Genomic DNA, 19,105 nt, shown 5'->3' on the forward strand with positions numbered 1-19,105 from the left:
CAAACCCCAAACCAATGTGCTGTGATGACTCACGTCGGACTCACAGCGGCACACTGGACAGGGTACAGCTGGCCCCTGTGGGTGATCAAGGCAGTATATCTTTTCTTATTTTTTCTCTCGAAAGGTTTTTTTAATCATCTTATTGGAAGCTCTTACAGATAGCATAACATTCCATAGTTCAATCACATCAAGGAGTATTGTACAATTGCTACCACAGTCAGTTTCAAAACCCTCCCTTTCTTCTTGAACTCCTTGATATCAGCTCTCCTTCCCATCCTGTCCCGCCCCACCCAGGAACCCTTATTTTTATATATTTTTAAAGGCAGTAAATCTTTACAGGAGCAGAAAGCCTCATCTCTCTCCTGTGGAGCAGCTGGTGGGTTCAAACTGCTGACCTTAAGGTTAAGCAGCCCAGTGTGTAACCCACTGCACCACCAGAGCTCTCTGCACACTGGCATGTGAGCCCATGGTGTGGAAGAAATGACCCAGAGAGGGTTGGTGGCGGGAATGTTCTGGAGAAGGGGGGCGGGGGCCTGTCAGCCACAGTCTCTGAGGCTGTGGTGGAGACGGGGGGTGGGGTCGGGTGGGGGGGGGTTTACCGAGGAAGCTGAGGAGGATTCTCCTGCGGCAGCCTCAGAGGGAGGGTTGCAGAAAGGAGTCTGCAGCCCTGAATGTGGCAAAGAGGAAGGGTGAGGACTCACACCGGCAACAGGCGTGTCCGCTGGGTAGTAGGAGTGTGCCGACAGCCTTGAGGCGAGAGGGAACTCCAGCTGCAGTAGACACAGATAGGAGGAAGAGACACCGGAGATGGCTCATGGCGGTTTCAAGATGGTTTCTTGTAAGAAATGACTGAAAGGTGGATGGAGATATAGCCAGTCGTAGCTATAAATAGCCTTAAAGGGGAGACGACGTATTATTTTCTCAGATGCATCGATGTCCAAACACAGGGGGTGGGAACGTAGCTGGGGAAGAGTGGGCTGCTGGGGCAGGAAGCAGAGGCCCCTCCTCTCCGGGGAGGAAGACTACTTGAGGAGAAGAGTCACAAAGGGCAGCCAGGGAGGAGGTGAGTAGAATTCCAACTGCGTGAAAGCTGCCCACGCTGGTGTTCTGGAGGAAGGGAGGCAAGGAGGCCAGGGGCTCCTTTACATGGAGAGGGGTGGAGAGGCCCAAATCAGAGGCTAGCCTAACCAGGGAGGGGATGCCATGCCTGGTTACAAGAGGAGAGGAGCCAGCTGCTTGGGTGGGCGGGCCGGGTGAGGTCTTGGGAGGGACTGCTTCTGATCAGTTAGGTCCAAGGGCCCCAAGTCAGAGTGCTGAGAATGGAGTTTTAATGATGGTCACCCTGGCCCTGAAGAGAAGGAAGTTACGTTGGCTTTTGAAGGACATGGGGCCCCTTGTCCTTGCTTCCCGGCGTGTCTTGCTCATGCTTGGCTTGTTCCCCTCTTCGTTTATGTATTGAAGTGGGGGGTTATTGTTTTCAGAAACAACAGAACCGCCAGAAGTATGGGCTGTGTGTCATCTTCCTCTCTTGTACGATGATGCCCAACTTCAAGGACTTGATCCAGTTCGAGGTCAGCATGGGCCACTACGGGAACAAGATGGATCTGAATTACAAGCCTCTAGCCTCAACCACACAGTTCAGCCCAGTGATATATGATGGTAATAGAGCCAATGCAAACGTAGATAGTAAGCGCTGAATTCCAGGCTGTGCGCTGCACCTTGCAAGCTCTTGTAACGTTCATAGGCGTTATTAACTCACCTCTCAGGGACCGGGAAAACAAGCTTCGGAGAGAAGTCCTTTACACAATATAGCTAGTAGGTGGTTAACCCAAGAATTGAACGTAGGCCTTGCCTCTAAGTCCTTCTCAATTCTTTCTACGCTACAGCTTTCTTAACCCCTCCGCTCCCCCTCCATCTCTACACCACCCAGCAATCCTTCTATCCAGCTTCCAGTGAGTTATCCAGTAACCATCTGGCCAACCTCTCAAAAAAACAAAACAACTCACTGAAATTGAGGCAATTCTTGCTCATAGTGACCCTGTAGGGCAGGGTAAAGTGCTCCTGTAGGTTTGCAAGAGTCTTTATAGAAAGGTGCCTCTTCTTCTTGTAACCGACTTGCAGTTAGGAACCCAGCAGATAACCACGGCTCTACCAGGGCTCCGTGGTCTGTAGCCATCCACCAATACCTTTCTCTACCCTTTCATGTATTCAACTCCCACGACACTCTCAAGCACCCAATAAAGTGCCATGTAGCCACTCATCCAGTAGTCATTTATTGGAGCCCTGGTAGTGCTGTGAGCTAGGTGTTGAGCTGCTAAACTCAAGGTTGGCGGTTCAAACTCACCAGCTATTCTTTGAAAGGAAAATGAAGCTGTCTGCTCCCGTAATGATCTACAGACTCAGAAACCCGATATGGGGTCCCTATGTGTCAGAATTGATGTGATAGCAGTGGTTTGGGGGTTTGAGTACTTTTTACTGGGCAATGTTGGGTAGTTGCATTTAAAGTACAGCCCCAGGCCATCAGAGTCAACATCACCTGGGGACTTGTTAGAAATGCACATGAGTAGCCTCACCCTGGACATACAACATCAGAAAATGTGGTGTTTGGGCCAGCTCTCTGTGTGATTCGGATAGATGTCCTAGCAGACCACTGTCCTAGCAACAGCCTTTGTAAGCTGCTCCATCTCATCACCGGCGGGAGCCTGTGGTAATTACATAGTCTGGTGTCAATTGGGGAGTTGCCAGGATTAAGAGTGAAGGGGGGGGGGTGGAGTCTAGTTTGTCAATCAGATCATAGCCAGTGAGCCCTCTGGGTGGGCCTGGCCTTCTCCTGAGGATTCTGGGAAGTCTTGTATTTCCTCTTTGGAGGTGGGAGACATTCTCTCTCTGCTCACTCCCTGAGAGACACTCTACTGACAAGACACAGGGCCCTACCCTAATGCAACCAGACCTCTGGAGCCAGAGAAGCCACATAGAGACCCCTGTCAGTGCTGAGATGCTTCCACCACTGGACTGTGGCTGTCCTGCCTTCGACATCATTGCATGTGTTTTGTGAGTCTGAAGAGGACTTTAGAGATTGGTATCAGACTTACAGGTTAATATCAGACTTATGGACTTGATCTGGACGGGGCTGGGATGCTTTCTCAAGATTCAACTGCTCTTGTATATAGAGCTCTTTCGTATACACATAGGAGTGTGTAGGAGTTTGTTTGTAGGAATTTGTTTCCACCCGGACTGACACACGGCCTTTCCACCCTTTTTGTTGTTATTATAACCACTTTTTTGATGTACAAATCACATACCGAACCATTCACCATTTAAAGTTAACAATTCAGTGAGTTTTAGTATCATCATCAGCGTGTGAGATCTTCACTGTGGTTTTTAGAACATTTCATCCCCTGAAAAAGAAACACCATATCTTTTGGCAATCACTCCCAATCCCTCCCTCACTTTCTAAGCCCGAGGCAACCACAAATCTTCCCTTCGCCTCTAGAGATTTTCTTTTGGGGGGGCATTTCATGCAAATGGAATCAGACAGACAGACATTGAGAAGGCCTGGCTTCTTTCACCTAGTTCATGGAGTGCCTATTTTTTTTTTAATGAGGAAATACATGTGCAAAAAAGACTGTAAGTAGCGTGTGTATAGCTTATAGAAAACCAGTGTGATGAAGACTCGAACTCACCAGCCAGCCTAAAAGATAGAAAATTGTCAACATCCGAAAGGGCCCGGTGTGCCAACCCAAGGTCTGTTCACCCAGGAAACAATCGTGAACCTGCTTCCTTGCTTTGTAATCTTTAGCACGTCGTCGGTGTGTCTCGCCCCACGGCCGACGGCGTTCGGCGTTCTGCGTTCGCGCTTTCTGTAGCTGGCATCCTTTGTCTTCCACGTTCTTCTGCTTTGCAACTGCTCCTTTGTAAATATCCGTTGGTGAAGCGCTGCAGCTCATTGTCATTCCTGCATAGATCCCACTGTGCGAGAACACCACAAATTATGTGATATAGGTGGAGAGTTAAGTTGTAGCTCTGTTGGCTACTATAATTTTGTTATAAACATTCTTGTACGTGTCTCCTGATCACAAGTGTAAGACTTCCTCTAAATTATATCCCTAGGGATAGAGGAGAAACTCCAAGCAAAAGTGATTATACACAATTGCATGCTCATCAACAGTGGCCTGGGAGTTCCTCTTGCTCTGCATTCCCACCAGTGCTTGATGTGGTCCCGCCTTTGCATTTGTGCCCGTCCAGTGAGTGGGTATGAAGCCCTAGCTCACTTCATCTGAGTTTGCGATGGCCTGGTTACGAGTGACAGTAAACATCTGTTCATATGCTTGCAGCTATTTTTGTTCCTCCCCTGTGAAGTCGACTCGTGTCTTTTGTCCGTTTTGCTATTTGAGTGTATTTTTCTTATTCCTGTATTATTTCTTTGGGGATATGGTCTCTTTTAAAAAATATCTCATCGGGGACTCTTACAGCTCTTATAACAATCCATCTTTCAATTGTATCAAGCGTATTTGTACATGTGTTGCCATCATTATTTTCTAGACATTTACTTTCTTTTGAGCCCTTGGTATCAGCTCCTCTTCCCCCCTCCCTCCCCACCCCCTCCCCGCAATTTGGGCTTTAGTCAGATGTGTTGTGTAGCTTTTGCCTCGAGATAGTGGTTTGTCTGGTCATTTTCTTATTTGTGGATTATTGAGGTGGTATTTCCAGAAAATAAAATACATATATTTTAAGTGTATAGTTTGATTAATTTTGACAACTAAATACACCTGGGTAACTACCCCTCCACGAGTGACTGAGAAATGTCCATCACCCCAGGGAGCTGCTCTAGGTGTCTCTTCTTTCTATCGCCACCCCTGGGGACCATCTTTGTTGCCTTATCTGTTAGGTTTCTTCTATAATTTTCTATAAATGAAATAATATAGGATGATACTTTTTAAAAATACCTTTGTTTGCACAATGTAATGTTTTTGAGATTCATCTATGTTCTATGAGTGGGTATCAGTATTGTGCCCCTCTTCCTCCCATGTAAGATTCCACGGTGTGGATATAACAGTTTGTGCAATCACCTCTTCGTGGACATTTAGAAAGATTGTACATAAAGCCACCAGGAGCATTCTTGTGCAAGTCTTTTGTAGAAAGCTGCCTTCATTGCTCTCAGGTGATTAACTAGGGATGCACCTGGGGTTTTATAAGAAAATGCCTAACCGTTTTCAAAGAGGTCGCACAACTTACACCTCCACAGCAACATTGGAGGGTTCCATTTGCTCCCATCCTCACCCACGTTTGCTATTGTCAGTCTCCATCTGAACCATCCTGGCAGGCGGGAAAGGAGTCTTGGTGGTGTAATGGTTGCAAGTTGGGCTGCGAACTGCAAGGTCAGGAGTTCTAAACCACCAGCCACTTGGAGGGAAAAAAGATGGGACTTTCTACTCCCGTAAAGAGTTACAGCCTGGGAAATCCACAGGGGCAGTTCCACCCTCTCCTTTAGGGTCTCTGTGAGTTGGCATGGACTCGGAGGCAGTGAGTTTGGTTGCTTTTGTTTGGTTTTTGAGTGGGTGTGAAGCTGTGCTCACTACCGTCTTCATTTGCAATTCTCTGATCACTAATGATGCTGAGCATCTTTTCATGTGCTTTTTGGTTAGTCACCTGTGCTTTAGAGAAGGGCCTCTCAAGTCTTTTGCATACTTTTCACTGGGTTCTTGGTCTCTTCCTAATGAATTGCTGTCCTTTTCTATTTTCTATACACAAGTCCTTTATCAGATAGGCTATTTTGCCTTTTTTTTTTTCGAGCTTTTTATTGTGAATTAGGTGGGCTTTTACATTTCCGGCTGTCATTTTTATATTTACATTTCAGACCACTAGTTTTGTATTTAACAACTTAAACAACACATCCAACTTCTCAATAGCTTGTCCTGTATCCCCCTTTCTGCCCTTCTCCCTCTGCTAGGGTGTTATCTACCCCTTCACCCTACCTCCTCTTGTCTAGCTCCAACCTTTTAGCAGCCCCTGGTACTTTCAGTGTTGTCCTCCAGCACCACAGCTGAAATGCACCGATTCTTCTCCAATGTGTTTGGAAAGCAGCATGACCAGGGTACTCCTTGGAGGCAAGGAGGGTGAGATTTTGTCTCATATACCTCCTTTGGACATGCTGTCAGGAGAGCTCAGGCCCTGGAGAAGGACATCATGCTTGGTAACGTGAAGGTGCAGCGAATGTGAGGCAGGCCCTCAAGGAGACGGACTGACCCAGGGGCTGCAACAATGGGCTTGGGCATCAGAACAACTGGGAGGCTGGCACAGGACCGGGCCGTGTGTCATTCTGTTGTGCACAGGGTCACTCGGGGTCCGACTGCTCTCTAGCCAATTACTTCTCCTCCCAACCCTGGTGACAACCATCAAAATCTGTGTCTTTGCGTATGAAAATCCTTTATATGGATTTTTAAAAAGTTTTATAACAACGTTCTTCTATAGTACTTGTCTTTTTGTGATAGACAAACTTCACTCAGCCTAACGTCCTCGAAATGCATCCGTGTCAGAAGATGTTTCACGGTCTTAACATGCTGCTTTAGCATGCACAGGGTTCTATTGTGTGTGATGGCACAGTGGGCTACGCACGGGGCAGCTAATTCCAAGTTCAAGCCCACCAGCCACACACCGCAGGAGAAGGAGACCACTTCCTGCGCCTGCAGGGGCAGCTCTACTCGGCCTGTGAGTTGAAACCGAGTGGATGGCAGGAAGCTTGGGGCTTTTTGGTATGTGCCGAAGGTGAGCCATTCTTCCACTGATGGGGACTTAGGTTGTTTCCATCTTCTTGCTAGTATTATGAGTAGTACTGTGACGAACGTGGGTGTGCATATATCAGTGTGTACCTTGTTCCTTCTTTCTTTAGGGTCTGCACCAAATAGAGAGATTGCTGGGAATGTCTAGTGTCTTTTGAAGATGAGAAGTTGCTAGTTTGTATTATGTTTTCACTTATGGTTTGTACATTATATGGTCTGAGAAAAATTTGTCCACACTTAGATTATGAAGACGTGCCTGTGTTTCACTCTGTGAACTTTAAAGTTTTAGGATTTTTATTTAGTTCTATGATCTAACTTGATGTAAATTTTGTATATGATGTGAGGATGGGGTTGCAATTTTTTTTCTAGACAGATCATCCAGTTTAGCTCCTGCTATAGTTTATTGTGCCAGCCTGGCCGATAAACACAAGTAGGATTAACTGAAGGGCAGAGGGATAAATGACTCGGTGAACCTCACCTTGGTTGTTCTGTGCCTCAGTTTAAAGGGGTACACCATCTGTGGGATGCCTAGCCTGTGGACTGTGTCGCTGTAAGTTGAGTTCCCTTTAAGCCCACACGATTGGAATGTTCATCTCTGGAGCTGGGGACTGACAGTTGATGACAGTTGGGGACCTGCCTTGCTATTTGCTGCCTGGGTATATATAGCCCAGCTCTCTCTACAGAAGGGGACTGGAAACTGGCAGCTCTCAAAACTTGAAGGACTGCTAGTGTCTCACGGCTGTATAATTTAACTGTTAATTTCTTGTATTATCTATCCGTATATAATTTAACGGTTTATTTCTTGAATTATATATCTATCTTTATAAATATATTTATATATAATTACTAGCAATCTGGTTTGTCTCTTTAGAGAACCCTGTCCAATACAGCTCCATTTGATATTCTTTCTCCTTCAATGCCTTTGTTCAAAAACAATTACTCACATGTTAAATAGATTCTCTATTCCATTCCATTGATCTATTTGTCTCCCCTTCAGCCAATATCACATTATCTCCGTTACTGCCTGTGTTAGTCTGGGTTGACTAGAGAAACAGATTCATAGACACTCCGATGTGTATAAGAAAGAGTGTTATAAATGTACAAATGTGCTCGACACAATGATGTCTTCTTTCCCTTTAATCAAGTGTTTTTAGCTTGTTTGGGTTTGGTTCTTAGCAAGGCACTGCATCTCTTCTACAGACTTCCTGGCAAACATGGTCGAGTTATTTTTCATGGTAGCTAGAGATGACAGTGCTGATCCTGAACCTACTACAGCCTTCCTTGGGTGAGTGTTATACTCAGGGGTGGATTAACCAGTAAGCACAGTATGGACAAGCTTAACTGTGCTCGCCAACGTGGTTCACTGCAGATTAGTAAATAAGCACATGTTTGTCTTGCCAATTGGTAATCCAACCTTGAATTATACTCATGCTGTTAGGTGCCATGAAGTTGGCTATGACCCATTGCAACCCTCTGCACAACAGACCGAAACACTGCAGAGTCTTGTGCCATCCTCACAATTGTTCCTGTGCTTGAGCCCATTGTTGCAGCCACTGTGTCCGTCCATCCTATTGAGGGCCTTCCTCTTCTTCGCTGACGCTCCACTTTACCCAACCATGATGTCCTTCTCCAGGGACTGGTCTCTCCTGACAATGTGTCCAAAGTATGTGAGATGAAGTCTCATCATCCTTGCCTCTAAGGAGCACCGGGCCCATACTTCTTCCAAGACAGATCGGTTTGTCCTTTTAGCAGTCCATGGAACTTTCAGTATTTATCTCCAGGACCACAATTCACATACATCAATTCTTCTTCAGTCTTTCTTATTCAGTTCATATGAGGCAATGGAAAATACCATGGCTTGGGTCAGGCAGACCTCAGTCCTCAACAACCTTGTGTAACCGATTTACCTAATGCAATGCATCTTTTGATCTCTTCCCTACTGCTTCCACGAGCACTGATTGTGGATCGAAGCAAGACAAATTCCTTAACAACTTCACTCTTTTCATCATTTATCACGATGTTGCCTGTTGGTCCAGTTGTGAGGATTTTGGTTTCCCTCACACTGAGTTGTCATCTGTAGTGAAGATTGTAATCCTTAATTTTCTCCAGAAAGTGCTTCAAGTTCTCACTGTCAGCAGGCAAGGTTGTGCCATCTGCACATCACAGGTTGTTGATAAGCCTTCCTCCAATCCTGATGCCACAATCATCTTCATATAAGTCGGCTTCTCTGATGCTTTGCTCAGCGTACAGATTGAACAAGTGTGGTGAGAGGGTACAACCCTGACACACTTTTCTTGAGTTTGTACCATGCAGAAATCCTCTGTCTGTTCACACAACTGCCTCTTGATCTACGTGCAAGTTCCTCCTGAGCACAGCGAGGTGTCTGCCGTTCCACGGTGTGGGCCCCAACGAACCGTGGTCTAACTACGAGAAGCATGGGAAATCCAGGATCTTCCCTGTGCTCCTGGGGAATTATACACGTAACCAAACGAGAAGGCTCACTTGCCATCAAGTCGATGCCGACTCGTGGTCACCCTAGGCGACAGGGTGGACAGCCCCATCTTTGACTTTGCAGGTCGCAGCCCAGTGCAGAATCAGGGCTCTTAATTCTACTTCACATGTAATATAAAAACCCGATGGTGGTAGAGTTCTCTTGTCCTTGCTTGGTTTCAGTTATTCGAGTTATGCTCACCTCATGAAATCAATTGAGTACCCTTTTTCTTTCCTTCTTAAAAAAATTCTCTGGGAGTACTTGGGGGAGATTGGAATATCTGTTCCTGGAGAGCTCAGAAGTCGTCACTAAACTGAGGCCTGATGTTTTCTATCTGTGATCATCTGAATGTTGACTCAATCTTTTTAGTTGGAGATGATCTTTATTTTATTATTTTTAAAATCATTTTCTTGGGGGCTCGTACAACTCTTATCACCATCCATCCATCCGTCCATCCATCGTGTCAGCACATTTGTACATTTGCTTCCATCATCATTCTCAAGACATTTTCTTGCTACTTGAGCCCTTGGTATCAGCTCCTCATTTTCCCCCTACCTCCCTATCCCCGCTTCCTCACAAACCCTTGATAATTTATAAATTATTATTACTGTCATGTCTTACACTGTCCAAGGCTTATTTTCAACTACTTTTGCTTACTCTTTGTTCCAAACTTTTGCATTCCATTCACCAATCATTATCAATGCATACTAATTGCGTGTTTGATCATTTCAGACTGAAGAGGGTAGAATTCTTCAGCTTCTTCAGTCATCACTAGTGTTTGTGTTTGGTACATAAATTTGGATAATTTCCTTGAATGCGCCTACATATAATCCTCTCACGGACAGCGTTGTACCTCAAGATAGATCTCGAAGTGCCCTTTTTGACAATGACTGCAAAGCCGTTCCCAGCATCACAGCAAGCCATTTGTCTGATTCAAGAGGGCCAACCCTAGTCCATTCCGTGCCCGTTGTTGTTGGGTGCCATCGAGTGGTTCAGACCCATCATGACCTTGTGCACAACCGACGGAAGCACCGCCTGGCCCTGCGCCATCCTCACGGTAGTGCCCATTGTTTGCATTGTCTGAGCCCATGGTTGCAGCTCGCTGCGGGCCTTCCTCGACTTGCTGCCCTTCTTCTCTACCAAGCCTTCTCTAAGGCCTGGTCTCTCCTGACAACATGTCCAAGAGGAAGTCCTGTCAGCCTGGCCTCCAGGAAGCGCTCTGGCCATCCTTCTTCCAAGACAGACAGGTTGTTCCTTTAGCCATTCATGGTACTTTTAATATTCTTCTCAGCACCGCGGTTCAAACCCATCGATTCTTCTTCTGTATTAAATGCCTCACGAATGCCTAGAAAGTCGATTTTTATGTGTTTCATTTTTGTGAATTCCCAATCTTCCTAAGTTCATACTTCAAACATGCCAAGTTCCCGTGATTATGAGCTGATGTTTGCAACTCCTTCTCCCTTTGAGTCGTCCCCATCAGCAAACGAAGGCCCTGAGGGTTTTATTCTCACAGCACGGTGGTCGACTTTACTCTGCAAAGACAGCCCTCAGCCATAGTTGAGTACCTTCTGACTTCAGGGGCTCATCTGCTTCCATTCATGAGGCCTTCACCAGCTAAGAATGTTTCTATGTGGGTCATGCGATGGTCAGCCGCTAATGCTTCCAGAAAGGGACAGCCAATTCCTTCTCGGTAGTCTTGTTTGTAGTCTGGAAGCTCCGCCGAAATCTGTTCACTTCGCTGGACCCTGCTGGCCTTTGAAACACCACTGACAGAGCTTCCAGCGTCCCAGCAACACACAGGCCATCACTGTGTGGACCAGCTGACAGATAAGTGGTGGGGCTCTTTCCACAGGGAGATGCTTCTTTTATTGTGTGAGTACTTAATTTAGCCTTGTCATTTCCATACCATAAACACACTATGCTGTGCTGCTTGCTGATGTTTGCAGCCCCCACGGCCGCCACTCTGGTTTTTAATGTGCTTGCCGCTCCTGGAGCGTTCACAGTGGGGTCCTAACGGTGCTGTGGGCAGCGGCTTGCTTGGCTGCCAGCTGGACGTGAGCCGTACAAACCCGGCAGCCGCTTCCTCGGAGAAAGGCTCGGGAAGATGCCCGCGACGACGACCTGTGGGCTCGTCCTCCTCCGTCCTGGGGGGTTGCTCCGAGCCAGAGCCCACTCAGCAGCCGCAGGCATCCATTTTTGGCTTTTTATATTTCATACGAATAGAACCACACGATACGTGGTCTTTTCCATCGGGCTCCTTTCGTTCGGCATCATGCTTTGGCGCTGCATCCATGTGATGGCATATCTCAGTGCTGCATTCCCTTTTCGCTGCTAACTAGTATTCCACCTTATGGGTGTACCTTTCCTCATTTGTTACTCCTCGTATCAGGTGGTGGCTGCCACGATGAAAGGCGCGGGGAGCGTTGGTGGACGTGCTTGTGTGGGCAGGTGCCTTCACGTTGCTGGGTAGACGCTTCGATGTGGAATGCTTTCTAACGAACCCTCCGGCTCTTCTCCAGTGACTGCTCCCCTTTACACTCCAGCCCCCCACGCCCCGGCAGCAGTGTACGATAGTCCCACTCTCCCCACATCGTCACCAACACTTGTTAGCGTCCGTCTCCGCTCAGTTATTTAAGTCACGGTGATCGTGTAGCGGTGTTGTGATTTTGCTTTGTATTCCCTTAAACATCGAACGAAGCGGATCAGATCCGCGGGTGCTGATCAGCCTTTAAAAAGGTTTGATCCGCGTACACTTCACATAGCATGCAGCTTAATCATACGAAGACTTGTGCAATCATCACCACAAGAAATTATGGAGCATCTTCCTCTCGGGTTCGTTACCTATTTTTAATTGGGATGATTATCTTCTGAGCGCGTTGTAAGAATTCTTTATGGGGGGAGAAAAAAAAAAAAAAAAAAGAATTCTTTATACAGTCGAGATACCACGTCCTCTATCATCTGTATGATTCACACATTGTCTGAGGCTTGATTGTTGCATTTTCTCCACGGTGTCTCCTGAACCACACACAGTTCAGATTGGGTGAGACTCCATGTATCTTTCTTTCTTTTTTTTATTTTTATTTATTTATTTTTTTTCACGTATCTTTCTTTCACGGTGTCCTTAGAACTCTTGGCCTGACCCACAGCCGTGGGGCTGTTCTCTTTCCTTCTGAAACTTCCCGGATCTCGCTGGCACCGGAGCCCCATGACCTGTTTGAGCTCATTTGCATGTGGAGATCCCATTACTCCAGCACCGTTTGTCAGAAAGACTAGGCTTTCCACATGGCGGTTTCTGAAAGGATATTTAATTATTGTTATTTTAATCATTTTATTGGGGAGGGGGCTCTCACGCGTGTTTTTGTTTCATTTGATTTATTTATTTTTGCTTTTGTCATCTGAGGATTTATTTACTTATTTATTAGCTCTTAAAAATGTTTTATTGGGTTTCTTTTTATTGAGGGTTGAGGTAGTTAGGTTATTGTGCCAACCTGGCCAATAAACACATGCGGGGTTAATTGAAGGGCAGAGGGATAAATGGCGCGGTGAGCCTCGCCTTTCTAGTTCTCAGGTCTCTTGCTCTCTGGTGGTCAGGCCAGGGTGCAGCTGCCTTAGCCAGTTCCCTGATTTCGCTGGCAAGGCTCACTTCCTACATGACATCCCTTAGTAGAAGCCGCATGGACCTGCCCTGATGCAGCCCTGGATGCTGGAGCAGCCTTGTGGAGACCCCTGCCAGCGCTGAGATGTTTACACATTCACTGACTCGGCTTTCCTCCTGCAGTCATCATCGTTGTGTGTGTTTTGTGAGATGGAGGAGGCCTTTGTGGATTGGTGTTGGACGTAGGGGTTAATGATGGACTTTGTGGGCTTGGGCAGCACTGGGTTGAGATGTTTTCCTGATGCACACTTAACCTTTATATAAAACTCTTATACATGAGTTTCTGTGGATTTGTTTCTCTAAAGTATCCAGACTAACACAAGTGTTCTTACAATTCTTATTACAATCCATATATCAATTGTATCAGGCGAATTTATACATATGTTGCCATCATTCTTTTCTAGACAGTTACTTTCTATTGAGCCCTTGGTATCAGCTCCTCTTTTCCCCCTCCCTCTCCTACCCTCCCACCCTCCTGAAACCTTGATCAGTTATATATTGTCATTGTTCTTTCATGTCTTACACTATCCGTTGTCTGCCTTCACCCACCTTTCTGTTTTTCATTCCCCCTGGGAGGGGGCTACATATCCAACCTGGTAATAGGTTCCCTCTCTCGCTCCCTTCCACCCTCCCACCCCCACCATCCCCCTACCCTCATGATATCGGTGCTCCCACTACTGTTCCTAAGGGTTTTATCTGTCCTGAACTCCATGTGTTGAGAGCTCTTATCTGTATCAGTGTGTGTTCTCCAGGCTAGCTGGGTTTGCAAGGTACAACTGGGACATTCAGGAATTAGGGCGATGACGTGTGCACTCTGGGTGAATTGTCCCTTCCTTGTAGCCCTTCTGAGGGGGAGAGTCCAATTGTCTACAGTTGGGCTTTGGATCTCCACTCCAACCCCACTCTTTCACATCAATATCATTGTTTGTTTGAGATCTTTTGATGCCTGATACCTCGTGATCGCACAGGCTGGTGTGCTTCTTCCATTTGGGCTTATTTGTTTCCCTGCTAGATGGCTGTTTGTTTAACTTCAAGCCTTTAATCATTTGATAACCAGGCACTTTTGATAGCTTTCTTCACCACATTTACTCCCTTCCCCACCTTTCTCCTCCCACCTTCCCCTTCTCACTACATTGACTTATGCACCCATTTTGTCTTAAATGATCTTGTCCGGAAGGTGAGTATCAAAGAGTGCTAGGTTATCAGAACCAAGTGTTCTTGTGTTAAGGGAGGCCTTGTGTAGAGGTTCAAAGTCAGTCTACTATTTTAATACTTAGCATATCAATATATGTACATTGGCCTCTATCCCTTTCATTATAAAGTAGTATATGTAACTATATACATGCCTGTGGCTAGACCTCTATAAGTAGCTTTTGCCTCCTATTTCTTTCCTCTGTTTCCATCATGCACACCCTCCATTAGGCTCCCAGTGATTCCTCTTGGATGCATTGCACTTGATCAACCCCACCAGGCATTATTCTACGCGCCTAGCCGTCAATTGTAGATCTCTTGTTCCCTTATCCCTGCCCCTCCCCTCCCCTCCCATGTCTTCCCAGAACTGCAGGTCCCATTGTTTTCTCCTCAGGATTGTTCCTCCTGCCTATCTTATATCAATAGACTAGTCTTAAAGGATCGTTAAGCTATTTATTCTAATCCAACAGTTTAGTTTTCTATTTCCTTGGTTTCTATGTCCTTGGTTTTCTTCTCTATCTGTCCTAGTTTCCCTGTTCTCTCTTTTTACGCCCTATCTTCACCTTGCTTGCCTTCGTTTTCTTATTTCTAGTCTTTCATGTCCCTCGCTGACTCTTTTCTGCAACCCTCCCCGGCTCCTCCTTGTGTGAGCGTCCTCCTGAGATGGTTTGTTTTTCCTTCGCCTTCTTTGCTGAGTTCTGCGGGCTCCCGTTTCCTCCTCGGGGTCCTGGTCTCAGGGAGTATGTTTTTGCTGGCACTCTGCAAACTGCCCACAGGGGTACTGCTTCTGCAGCCTCCGCCTCTCGCTCCCTTCCCCCCAGGTGGCTTCTCTGGTGAGCACCGTTGTTCTTGGCAGTCCTTGTGTGTATTTTTGAGTCTGCAGATTGTATCTGTCTCCTTGTTTTGCTGAAAGCAGGGTCATTTTCCTTCTCATTGCTTTTGTACACCATCCAGGAGGAGAAAAGGGAATTTACCTATGTGTATCCCCACACTCATACATCCCTGAAAACCCCCAATCACAGATCTCTGCTTAGCTTATCACCCGAATCCTTCATTTGGTGCCAAGGTCTGAAGCGGGTGTCTTCCAACCCTTCTGGAAACTGATAAGCCGTGTTCTCCTTAAAACGGACTTCTCTCGTGGCTCCTTCTGGAACGCACTGTTTTCTGTGGACCTGCTTATCCTGTCCTTCAGGATTTCTTCTCCCTCGGATCTTTCATCTTGTCTCTGGCAGCGTTCTAGAGGCTCCCAGACCTTATCAAAAGGCCTTGGGTAACTGTTCTGCAGCTCCATCTCCATTTTATTCATTCTCCGTCGCAGTCTCTTCTTTTTCACGATCTGACACACTGTAGTAGGTTACATGTTGGGGTGGTAACTACATGGTCGGCAGTTCAAAACCACCAGCCCCTTCTCGGGAGCAAGTGGAGGCCTTCTACTCCTGCTATGAATTACCGTCTTGGCAATCCACAGGGAAAGTTCTATCCTGTCCAGTGGGATCGTTATGAGTCAGAATTGACTTGATGATGGTGATGTTTTTTTTAATTTTACATAATAACACTCCACTATTTTTAACATGTAGAAGTAAACTGTCGGTCCAAGTAAAACATAAATAAGGGGAAAAATGCACAGCCCAACGGTCCTCCTCAGGGAATGTCCACAAAGCCCACATGTGGCCACGGAAGAGTGTATAGAGCACCGAACAGAGTGCCAACATCCCAGTAGCTTCTGGTGCCCACCACCACAGCTGCTGACCCAGGGCACCCGCTCCCTTCACCGCCAGCTGGCTGGTCCCTCTTTGGACTTCACATAAAAGAAACATGTAGCATGTATTGTTTGCTGTGTGCCTTCTCTGACCGGTCATTTTATTTTTAATAATTTTATTGGGGGCTTGTACAATTCTTATCACAATCCATACATATATCCATTGTGTCAAGAACATATGTACATCTGTTGCCATCATCATTCCCAAAACATTTGTCTTCTACTTGAGCCCTTAATATCTGCTGCTCATTTCCCCCTCCATCCCCACTCCCCCCTACCTCATGAACCCTTCATCATTCATATATTATTATTATTTTGTCATATATTACACTGTGTGACGTCTCCCCCCGGCTTCTTCTCTGCTGTCCCTCCCCCAGGGAGGAGGTTATACATAGATTCTTATAATCAGTTCCCTCTTTCTACCTTACATTCTCTCTACCCTCCAGGCATCGCCACTCTCATCACTGGTCCTGGAGGAGTCATCTGTCCTAGATTCCCTGTGTTTCCAGTTGCTATCTGTGCCTATGTACATCCTCTGGTCTAGCCAAATTTGCAAGGTAGAATTGGGATCATGATAGTGGGGGGGAAGAAGTATTTAAGAAATAGAGGAAAGTTATATGTTGCATTGTTGCTACCCCACACCCTGCCTGGTTTATCTCCTCCCCACAACCCCTCAGCAAGGGGTGTCCAGTTGACTACTATTGGGCTTTGAGTCTCCACTCTGCACTCACCCACATTTTCAATGATAGGATTTTTTGTTCCTTGATGCTTGATGCCTGATCTCTTCGACAGCTTGTGATCACACAGGCTGGTGTGTTTCTTCCATGTGGGCTTTGTTGCTTCTGAGCTAGATGGCCACTTGTTTATCTTTGAGCCTTTAAGGCCCCAGACGCTACATCTTTTGATAGCCGGGCACCATTAGCTTTCTTCACCACATTTGCTTATGCACCCGTTTGTCTTCATTGATCATATCAGGGAGGTGGGCACCCACTGATACGGTTTTTAGCTCTTTGATGTCTGTCAACTGGTCTCTTCTACACCTTGTGGTCAGCCAAGCTGGTGTGCTTCTTCCATGTGGGCTTTGATGCTTCTCAGCTAGATGGCCTCTTGTTTATCTTCAGGCCTTTAAGAGCCCAGATGCTATATCTTTTGGTAGCCGGGCACTGTCAGCTTTCTTCACCACATTTGCTTATGCACACATTTTTCTTCAGCAATCATGTCGGGAAGGTGTGCATCCTGGAATGCCAATTTATTAGAACAAAGTGTTCTTGCATTGTGTAAGTGCTTGAGTGGAGGCCCAATGTCTGACCAGTCATTGTATTGGTGAAAGGCTCTCGTGTGCTGAGTGTAGTTGGAACTCACTCATTCTCCACGCTGTGTGCTAGCTTATTTCTCACTTGGACCTGAGGTGGCTCCTGCCAGAAGGACTCCCTCAGGACATGCGAGGCTTTCTCTCCTGCCCCCTGGCATTTTCAAAAGAGGAAGGGCAAGCTCTCCAAGGTTTTCCAGAAACCTCGAGGGCAAGAGTCAGTTTGGGTGTTTTTTTTTGCTTTATTATTATTTTTTTTGCTTTTACTTTAATTTTGGTTTCTTTCTCTCTTTCATGCCAACTCAGCAAGGTTTCACAAAAGAATCTGTTTCCTTTAGCTTTCCGCTTTTTCCAATAAGGAAAACTGTCCCGGAATCCAGTCTGCTACTGGCTTTCATCTCCTTCTGCTCGCCCTACCCAACATTCTGGACACCCCTTCATTGAGACACCCACCCACCCCAACCAAGGCTGGGGCTCCTCCCTGGGTATTGGTCCACTCTGTCTCTCCTGTGGAGACCACCCAAAGTGTGTCCCATCTCAAGCATGCCCCTTGCCTGAGCACTGTGCCTGAGGTTAAGAGCAGGAGAGCTGATTGTGTTCTGACTTGCTGACTTGGCCATGCAGGCTTAAGATCTCACATCTCTCGACTTCCCTGCCTGTAAGCAGGGACTTTTAAAACCTGAATCGAGCATGGGCACCCTGAGTACACTATAAGAGCCTGGGTGCTTGTGTTAGTCCGGGTAGACTAGAGAAACAAATTCATAGACACTCATGTGTGTGAGAGAGAACTTTTATCAAAGAGGAGTTGTACATTAAGAAAACATCCCAGCCCAGTCCAGATCAAGTCCTTAAGTCTTATATTAGCCCACATGTCCGATACAAGTCTATAAATTCCTCTTCAGACTCACACAACACATGCAATGACACCAAATGCAGCAAGATCACAGACCACTGGGTGGAAAGTCTTGCGGGGTAAGCCTCTCAGCACTGGCGTGGGTCTCCACATGGCTCAGTTCCAGGGTTCTAGTGTAGGTCCATGTGTCTTGTCATCAGGAATACGAAGCAGAGAGTATATGGGTCCGGCCTCCAGTGTGATAGTTATCTCCATAGCGCCTCCAAATGAGGTCGTCTAACTGCAATCTGATTGACAGGCTAGACTCCACCCCTTCACTCTTAGTAGTCGCAAGTTGACAGCAGATTATGTAACTACCACAGTGCTTAATGTGCACATATTCTCCAATAGCCCCTGGCCTGCTCTCCTGGAGGAAGAGGTCCAGGTAAGGTCATTAGTAGATTGTGTTGTCTGGGGAGAGAGAGAGATATTCAACACGTGACTCCTCTCCCACATCCTGTGTCCCAGGGAGCATCTACCATTACGTGCCCTGGTACAACATCAAACCTGTCGTGGCCGTAACATCTTACTGGGAGGATGTCAGCTTCCGACTGAACTGCCTCAACCTCCTGCACATCACGAGAGACCGTCTGGCGAGTGCGGCAGGGGAGGGAGGAAGGGAAGGGTCCAGAGAGCGGTGGGGAGAGCTGGCGGGGGGGGGGGTGCCTGGGGGAACCAGCTATACAGCTCATCCATGCGTGCCGTGTCTTGGCTGGCACCAAGCTGAAACGAAGCACGTGTAAAAGGACAGTCAGAGGAGACGGCCTGGGTGAGGTGGCACGGGTCTTGAAGGCTGTGTAGGGAGTCATGGGGCCAAGGCGGGGGGATGTATCCGTGTTCTAAGTTTGGAGGGGCGTCGAGGGAACCCTGGGATAAGGTCAGTGAAGCCGGGAAGGAGTCCTAGGTCCCCATCCAGAAGCACAGGTGTGAGGGGAGCTACCAAGTGGGTGTCAGGCAGGGGAGAGACGTGCTTCCTCCCGGTCTCCGCGGTGATTTTTTTCTTTTGGAAATCACTTTCCTGGGCGCTCT

General features: G+C 46.8%; 1 protein-coding gene across 1 annotated transcript in view; it reads left to right on the top strand.

The window, feature by feature from the left end:
* Nucleotides 1-19,105, top strand: part of FER1L5 (fer-1 like family member 5) — a 61,444-nt gene that overhangs the window by 24,044 nt on the left and 18,295 nt on the right. Inside the window, exons 19-20 of the mRNA XM_075562676.1 lie at nucleotides 1,482-1,659; nucleotides 18,545-18,669. Coding sequence (XP_075418791.1) covers nucleotides 1,482-1,659; nucleotides 18,545-18,669 — 303 coding nt within the window. The remainder of the gene's footprint in view (nucleotides 1-1,481; nucleotides 1,660-18,544; nucleotides 18,670-19,105) is intronic.

The sequence above is a fragment of the Tenrec ecaudatus genome, chromosome 11 (assembly GCF_050624435.1).
Source record: "Tenrec ecaudatus isolate mTenEca1 chromosome 11, mTenEca1.hap1, whole genome shotgun sequence".
Classification (NCBI taxonomy): Eukaryota; Metazoa; Chordata; class Mammalia; order Afrosoricida; family Tenrecidae; genus Tenrec; species Tenrec ecaudatus.